Below are 8,384 nucleotides of genomic sequence, written 5' to 3' on the forward strand. Positions count from 1 at the left end.
GAAGAAAGCCAGGGAAGGAGCTGGCAGAGTGGAAACAACCCGCAGAAGCCCGCCTGGAGGAAGAAATGAAGAAAAACGTTGCACTGCAGAAAGAATGCAACAGGTACAGCCGTTGAGTACTTGTAAGAGCTGTCGAATGAGCGGGGAGTCAGGCGTTATGTACCTTGCCCCTGAGACTCCGAGTACGTATCTGTTGGTGAGCGAGCTCAAGGCTTGCGTTAGGTCTTGCAAGTGGCTTCTGTAGGGGAGCGTGCGGTTTTAGGTAGGTGGAAGTGCAGGCAGGAGGGCAGTTGTCCTGGGAAGAGAGGGAGGGCGGGAGGGCAGGAAGAAGTCGCTTGTGTCTTGTGCCTGTTGTCAGGCAGAGGGAGAAGCTTCAAGGGAGCAGATGAAATGTTGACTGGGCAAGTGATGTGTGGGAGGGGAATGATGTGGGTGGGTGGGTTGGTGTGGTGTTTTGGCTTGGTGTCTTGTTCTGGAAGTCCTGGCCTGTCCGCCATGGTACAAATGAAGTAAGCCCCGCACCGTATGCGTGGTGCTTAGGGAAGTGCATGCGTAAAGGCGGACTGTGCTTGGGCTTCCTACTTTACTTGCTAATGTGCTGTGCAGGTCGAAGAGGCTTCTGGAGAAAGCTATGAAGAAAGTGAGGGCGTATGAGAGGCGGGCGCAAGAGTCCCAGATGAATTTCCCGGGCGAAAGGGAGGACCCGTGTTCGGGAAGGGGCAGAGAAGTTGCTAAATTACGAACAAAGGTGAGCTTTGGCTGGCTTGTTGTGGTGCTTGTTGTGGAAAGCTGTAAGATTCTTTTCCTGGCTGTTGGGTTGTGGTGTTAATTATGTGGTGGCCGTGTTTGAAAAGAACGGCTGTCTCTTATGGTCCCTGAAAAAGCCTGTGTAATCCTTTGGGAAGTGAAGAGGCGTTGCGATAGCGGGGCACTTGTGAGCCTGGGCCTTTCTGGGCGAGAGCCCAGCTTGAAAGCTTGAGGCCCTGGCAGCATCTTTGAGGTCTGACAGATGAATTTGTGCTCTGGAAGACCGGTAAGTAGGACCATTATAAGCCTAACCACAGTATGAAAGGCAAGGACATCGGAAGCATAGGTGTGAGAGGTGTGGAAAAGGTGCGTTTCTGCGGAGAGAAGACGACGACGACGGCGGCAGAGTTTTAGTTGACCTTTGGGGCCTACTGAAACCCTGGCACTTCTTTGTTGATTGTCTTCTAAACTCAAACCTGTGTGTGTGTGTGTGTGTGTGTGTGTGCGCGTGTGTGTGCGTGTATGTAGAAAGAGATAATCATTTCTGTTTCCTCTTTCCTGAAGCTTCAGGTATACCACTGTAAACAAGTGAATACCTTGTGATTATTGTATATTGTTGTCAATATGATTACAGTTGTTATCGTTCCCGTTCATTAGTTCATTACACTCGGTTACTTACCTGTTACAATAGTAAACTCATTCCTAAGGAGTAGGGACACCTACACTACCAGCCGACCCTGTTTAGTGTCGGGAGCCCGCCGAATTACCTTACCAGGGCAAAATGCCTCTCAACTGGTTCGGTCGTTCTGCGGAGGCCTCCCGGCACAAAGGGACACGCTCGGTGGATTGTCACAGAACTGCGTACGCTTAGACCTCTGGGTCTGCTTAGGTGAGTGAGTCCTTTCCCTGTGTGCAGGTCCGTGAGCTGTGCTGCTCCCTGGAGGCAGAGCGGAGGAAGTCGAGGCAGCTAGAGAAAGCAAACGAAGGTGCGCGAGAAGAGTTGGCTTGGCTGCATGGGAGCCGTGACAAACTGCGGAAGAGCAAGCGGCAGCTGGAAGAAGAGGTGGTTGCGCTGAGGTGTCGCTTAGAGGCCAAGATGAGGGATCAGAGGCACAGAGAAGAGGATAAAAGGGAGATTGAGCAAAAGGCTGGGCAAGAGCTAAGGCAAAAACTACAGGAAGTCAATCTCTTTCTGCAGGTGAGCTCCCTTACCGCTAGTACGCGCAGTCCGTTTGTGGCTTGTCATTCATTCTTTACTGTTGTCATTTCTCGGTATGTTATGCTTGTGCCGGTCAGTGCTGTGGGGTCATGGGCTCGTTATAGCTTCAGGAGGTTGCTGAAGGGTGCGAGCTTGTTGGATGCTTGTCCTCAGGCATTCTGAGATGTGGTGAATAATCTTCTTTACGCACCTCGGTCACTGGCGAATCTGTAACAGCGCCAAGAAAGACGAGAATTGCAAGTGGACTAGTGTCTTAGAGAGACAGAGGTGGCTTAGTACTAGCTCTGATTCAAAACAAAACAAAGCAAAGCAAAAAGTTGCGCTGAGAGAGCCGGTTTCTTTCTGAACGAAAAGGATGATGTAATGGGGTGCTTTTGGGTTTTGCCCTTGATTGTAGAGGGCAGTGAGGAGGCCCAGTTGGCTCCCTGGGTGAGGTTGTGCTCTTCAAAGTGGGTGTGTGAAAGGGCCTGGGGGGAATGATCTCTTTTTCTTTCCTGGGGGTTGAAACTGCATTATCTGCTTCAGACACAGGCAGCCGCCCAGGACCGAGCGGAACAACTAAGAGCCGCTTCTGCAGCTTCCGCGGTAGGCCGACTGCAGCAGAGAGTTAGGCATTTAGAATATGAATTGGCTCTCACAAAACGCCTGCAGTGAGAGAGCGCTAACGAGAGGCTTGCGGAAGCTGCTGCTGCTGCGCAATGCTATGAGCCCTGCAGAAGCCACTCTCTGGCAACGAACCCGGTGGGCAGCGCTTCCTCTGTGACGGAGAGAGTGGAAGCTCATATGGCTGAGGTAAGGCATTGGGAATACCTGTTATTCTCAAGCTGAAAATGAGCATCCGTTCCTAGCTCCACCGCACCCAATCTAGGAGTCTAGACACGCCTGCTGACCCTCAGAGCGCTGCAACCTCGGCAAAAGCTCTGGTCCGGGCGCGCCCCAGAATTAGCAGTCCGTGTGACGGCATGTTCCTCACAGCGTGGTGAGCAGCGTGCCCTGAGGTTTGGGAAGCGCATGCCGAGAGTGGGGCAAGGGAGCACGTGATTCTTCACAAAATGCCGTGATCCGTTCCCGCCTTTGCACAGAGTGGGGGTGTGGAGAAGCTCTCGAGTTGGGGATTGCTTTGTGAGACGGTTAATGCCATAGAGTAATGGGAACGCTGGGCCTTGGTGGACAAAGACTTTCTCTGTAGTGGGGGTGATGTTTCCAGTGTTTATTCCCATGTTGCAGTTGGCTTGAGAAGCTAATGCTACAAGAATGTAGCTACTGAGGCCTTAAGGGTATCTTGTCTGTACTTGCAGGTGCGGCGGGAATGGTCAAAAATATCGCTGAAGAACTTGAGCAAGGTAATCTGTCAGGATCTGTTAGCGGTGTTACCAAGGAAGAGGACGGTTCCTCCATTTTGAACACAACTACTGGAAAGCTGCCAAGCTCCTGTGCTAAGCACAGTTGTTTTCTACTAGCTTTCCAACCTAGAGCTCTGCGAGGCAACTTGCTGCTTATGCAAATAATAGTCGTACAGAGTCGTATGCAGTTGCCTTTAGATCACAGAGAGGAAAAGCGGCCTATGCGCACGTTCAGCCCCTGCCCCCGAGCCCTGAGCAATTCCACCTCTTCAGGATAATTGTTTCTCCAGAGTTGTGGCTTGGCGGTGACTGGGCCTGTTGCAAAGCAGGTAGCCCCTGAGAGCAATTCCTTCTGTCCCAGTAGCCTTTACTCTCCTAGCGAGTGGCCAGCCGTTGCGCTAGAGCTCTTTCCGTTTGCTAGGACGGACACAAATCCGTGGCATTGAATCCGTTTGCATTGTGACTGGAGTTGCCTGTCTCCTGGGAGTAATAAGGTTTGTTTGCTTTGGGGACCTTTTCCTACTGCAACACTAACATAGGGCATTTTCTCCCCTCCCGCTCTCGCCCTGCCCCTTCCCCAGCAATGGCTGAGCTGAACGTTGGATCGGCTGGAGCTTCTCCCTGGGCATCTACTGAAGGATCTTCAGAAAACGTAGACCAGGAGCCGCTTTCCAGGGCAACGCAAGAGTGCCGCGATGTTTTGACAGCCCCGTTCCAGAGAGCTAAGAGTGGTTATCCTGAGACTACTACCTCCTGACAGAGGGACTCGCGTTACCAGGCTGTGAGGAAAAGCAACCCTTGCCACTGTTTTTGTACGAGTGCAACAGTGCGGTGTAGCCAATAATAATAACGTGCGGTCTTTAACTGCAAGTATTGTGTTCCAACTTGGTATTTAATAAATGTTGTAATCTAGTAGGTCTCTCCGTTTTATTCTGTTCCCCTTCCTGACTTTGCCTGCCCTGCGCATATGACTGTCCCCTCTGCTCGTGTCTCTTATGGAGTAGTACGTGTTGCATTGCTGCCAAATGGTGGATGCTGGTGGAAGTCTGGCCTGCTGCGGCATTTGCGGGCAAGGGCTGCGTTTTGTCCCTGCGTTTTGCGAGTTGTTCAGCGCTAGCCAGCACAGATGATGGAAGTCATGTTTTTGAAGGCCTAGCCAGGCTTTCTTCCTGGGCAGGCGCTTAGCCCTTCTGCCTCGCGCTGGTCTGACCAAAAGTCACTTATGCAGACAGCTCCAGGCCTGAGGGCAGAGAGGCCGTTTGTCCAAGGGAGAGCTCAGCTCTGCTCTGCTCTGCTCCCTTCAGCTGGCTTCCCAGCTGCTCCTTCAGCCTGTCCTGGCAGCCAGGCCAAGGGCCAGCATGCAGACTGTGTGTTTTTCCTCAGCGGGGGCTGGAAGCACGAGTGTGTGAAGACAGGGGCCTCGATCGTCCCCAGGTGCAGCCCTTGGCGGTTCCCCTTGTTGAACTTGACAAGGTGCCCGGTTGCCTCACGTCTCGCTCGTAGCGGGGCACTGGCCTCTTGCTGCCTTTGAGAACGATGCTTCCTGTGGTCTGGGCAGAAGGGAGGGCGAGAGCTTCTGGTAGCCAGGAAAGGTCGCAAAGCCCGCCGGTCTGGAAGGCTGTTGGATCCGCTTGCAGTCTGCAAAGGGGAAAGGGGTTATGGAAGTTCTCTGCCCTGCAGCGTGACTGGCAAAGCGGAACCGCTGTCCAGTGCTGGGCACTTGCTCTTCTCTCTGCAAAGCAAAAGCAGGTGCGGAACGCCTCTGAAGTGCCTTCGCTTTGGGTTGTCCTGTTGCCAAACTCTGAGAGGAACTGTTTTCCAGTGGTTCCCTGCCTGCTTCTGTCCTGCTGGGTGTCAGGGAGAGGTGAAAGTTCTTGGCCGCCGGAGCAGCAGCACTGAAATTCAGCGCTGGCATCTGGCATGACAGGAGCTGGTAGCGCTTACCAGGCGGGTAGAGCAAAGTCCCGTCTGTTCTGGCCCCTGCACTAGAGGAGAGGGATGGAGCTACTGGAGCGAGTCCAGCGAAGGGCTACTAAGATGATTAAGGGACTGGAGTAGCTCTCATACGAGGAAAGGCTGAGAGAGCTGGGATTGTTCAGCCTGCAGAAGAGAAGACCGCGGATCAGGGTGTAGGCAGGATGCGAAGGGAGGGTGTAAAGAAGTCGGAGGCAGACTCTTCTCAGCGGTGCCTAGCGGTAGGACGAGGGGCAAGGGGCACAAACTGAAACACAGGCCGTCCTGTCTGAACAGGAGGAAAAAGTTCTTTGCTGTGAGGAGTGACTGAGCCCTGGAAGAGGTTGCCCAGAGAGCTTGGGGAGTCTCCGTCCTCGGAGATGTTCCCAAGCCGTCTGGCTAGGATCCTGGGCCGACTACTTGAGGTGATCCTGCTTGAGTAGGGGGGGCTGGACGAGACGATCTCCAGAGGTGCCTTCCAACCTCAAACGTCCGGTGATTCTGTGACAAGCAGGAGAAGCGGGCGACCGGGCATCTAGTCAAGTTCGACAAGGGGAACTGTCAAGGGCTGCACCTGGGGACAAATAGCCCCTGTGCCCTGGGGCAGGCTGGGGGCTACTGCCAGGAAAGCAGCTGGGCAGAGGAAGGCCTGGGGGTGCAGGTGGGCAGCAAGGAGTCAGCAATGGTTAGAGAAAGAAATCGTAACCACATTTTAATCGTTTTGATAATAACTTTCTGCCAAAGGGAGCAATCGCCCTCCAGCCTCTCGCTGTGGTCTCTGCTAACAGCTGGAGCGATCCGCTTTCGGTGAGAGTCGCTCACCTCGGTGAGAGTCGCGACTCGCGGCCAATTTGGCTCCCTCCGGCACTTGGGCTTCCTACGGCGCAGGCGCAGAGCTGGGAGCCCAGAAGGACCGGCACGCTCGCGGCCTGGCCGGGCAGCAGCCAGAGCAGCCAGCTGCGGGGCTCAACCTAAGCAGTCGCCGTCTCTTCAGGCGCAACGAGCTACTTCAGCCCTGCGAGCTCGGCCAAGCGCTCGCGACGCCCGCGCCCTTAGGGAAACAGTGGGAGCGCAGGTTTGCGAGGAGCACAGTGTCCCGCACCTGGAGCAGCAGCAGCATGAATTCTTCAGGGAAATGACGGCACAGCAGAGTAAGAGCTGGAGCTGGGGGCCGCCGGGGAGGGACCCCCAACAAAGACGTCCTTCGGCCGGCCGCAGCCACCCGCAGCCACCCGCCGCCGCCGCCGCCCCCCGGCCCGGCCCGGCAGCGCCGCGAAGGAGGCGGCAGCGCCCCCCCCCGCCCCGCCCCGGGCCCGCCCCGGCCGCAGCCCCGCCCCCTCGCTGCACAGCCCCGCCCCTCGGCGCGTCACCCCGCTGCCCTGTGACGCCCCCCCCCGCGCCCTCGCCGCGGCTGTTGCGCATGCGCGGCGCGCCCGCCACCGCCTCCGGAGCCGGTGGTCCTCGGTGCTGTTGCGGCCGTGTGCCTCGCTGCCAGCGTCGCTGCGTCGCTGTCCTCGGCCGGCGCCTCTGCCCCCGGCCCGGGGGCTCCGAGCTCGCCGGGACTCAGCCCCGCAGCAGCTGGCCCGGGCCGCGGCCCCTGCTCGGGGCTGTCCGCCGCCCGCGTGCCCGCCGCAGCATGAAGAGGCTCTTGGGGCTCTTCGGCCAGGGCCAGGGGCAGCCGCCTTCGCCGTCGCGGTCGCGGTCGCGGTCGCGGTCGCGGTGGGCGTGCGGCGGCAGCGCGCCCCTGCGCTGCGTCGGCGCTGCCTACGAGCTCCGGGAGAAGGAGCTGGGCAAGCTGCACCGCGCGGCCGCCAGCGGCGACCTGGCGCGGGTGCGGCGGCGGCGGTGGCTGCCGAGAGTCGGCCTCGACGGGCGGGACAAGGCGAAGCGGTGAGGGGCGGCGGGGGGGCCGGGGCGGCGCGGGGGGTGGGGGGGGCGGCGGCGAGGGCCGGGCTGCTGCGTCGGTGCCGGCGGGGGCGGCGGCTGGTGGGTTGGAGCTGGCGTGCAGCTGGCAGGAGCGCCTTTGTGCCGGGAAGGCAGGGCCGTTTGCTTGGGCTGGCGAGGGAGTGCGGGAGGGCAGTCGGCCTTGCGCGCGCGGGGTGGGCTCGGGGCTCGGAGGCCGGTTGCGTGTGTGGCCAGGCCGGAGCGGGACTTTGTTGCTGGGAGCGTGACAGGGTCGAGGGGGAAGGTTTCTGCTGTCGGGTTTGGTAGGTGTTGTGGAGGGCCCTTGGGAGCGAGCGCGTGCTGGTGCTTGCTGCAGCAGTAAGGCCGGGAAGAGGCCAGAGGGCGCGACTTCCCGGCAAGGCCAGCAGCGAGGGGATGTTCTGGTGTTATAAAAGGCACGTGCTGGGCCTGCGGCCCGCTGCTGTGGCGTGAGTGGTCCTGGCAGCAGGTGGAGGTTGCCTTGCCGTAGGCTGGAGGTGCGCAAGCCTTGCTCTTGCTTGCTGGGCTGCGTGCGTAGTGGTGTTGGAGGCAGGGAGGAGGTGCCGGGGCGGAGGGCAGCAGTTGCAGAGCGGAAGCCGGAGGCTGGCTGGGAGAAATGGGGGGCCTGGGCGCAGGGATGCACGCGCAGGGAAGGGAGCGCGGAGCTGAGGCAACGTTGTCTTCCTAAGTGGGGGCTGGGGCTGGGGCTGGGGCTGGGGCGGGGAGGGGCTTTTTCCTAGCCCCGGCGTCTCGGGCTTTGGGTGTGCAGCGGTCACCCGCGTGACATGGGCAGGCGCGGTCTCTTCAGCTGTCTGGCCTGCGCTAAGGTAACATGCTCAATTTTTAGGACACCTCTGCATCTGGCTTGCGCTAACGGACATGCGGAGGTTGTCTTGTACTTAGTAGAGAGGAAGTGCAAGCTAAATCCTCGTGACAACTTCAAGAGATCGCCACTGATGAAGGTACGTGGGTGCTGCGGTAGGCAGGGCTTCTAAATTGCGCCCCGAGCGATCGAGCTCTTGGGTGATTCTGGAGGTAGGTCTGGGTGGAGCTTGTGGTGCGCTGGGCGCTGGCTAGGCGTGCGTTGCCTAATGTTTGGGCGCGTTATTGTTGTCCGAGGTCGGCAAGCTGTGGGAATTCTGCCAGAGGGAAGCGTAATTGCTGGCAACGTTTCCTTGTTTCCCGTGTGGTTGGCAGGC

General features: G+C 58.2%; 1 protein-coding gene across 1 annotated transcript; it reads left to right on the forward strand.

Annotated features, from left to right (window-relative positions):
* Positions 1-612: 612 nt before the first annotated feature.
* Positions 613-4,220, forward strand: LOC138065757 (ankyrin repeat domain-containing protein 26-like). Its single transcript, XM_068931176.1, has 5 exons — positions 613-748; positions 1,664-1,945; positions 2,492-2,758; positions 3,265-3,309; positions 3,891-4,220. Exons 1-3 carry the CDS (start codon positions 632-634, stop codon positions 2,618-2,620), a joined length of 528 nt encoding a protein of 175 aa, XP_068787277.1. The 5' UTR covers positions 613-631; the 3' UTR covers positions 2,621-2,758; positions 3,265-3,309; positions 3,891-4,220.
* The last annotated feature ends 4,164 nt before the right edge of the window (positions 4,221-8,384 follow it).

This window comes from Struthio camelus, chromosome 1, assembly GCF_040807025.1.
Source record: "Struthio camelus isolate bStrCam1 chromosome 1, bStrCam1.hap1, whole genome shotgun sequence".
Taxonomy (NCBI): domain Eukaryota; kingdom Metazoa; phylum Chordata; class Aves; order Struthioniformes; family Struthionidae; genus Struthio; species Struthio camelus.

Bases quoted from the DNA above. Each gene is read 5' to 3' on its own strand.
- LOC138065757 (XM_068931176.1), top strand. From the start codon at position 632: ATGAAGAAAGTGAGGGCGTATGAGAGGCGGGCGCAAGAGTCCCAGATG. The intron at 749-1,663 runs GTGAGCTTTGGC...CCCTGTGTGCAG, and splicing joins TTGCTAAATTACGAACAAAG to GTCCGTGAGCTGTGCTGCTC. The intron at 1,946-2,491 runs GTGAGCTCCCTT...TATCTGCTTCAG, and splicing joins AAGTCAATCTCTTTCTGCAG to ACACAGGCAGCCGCCCAGGA.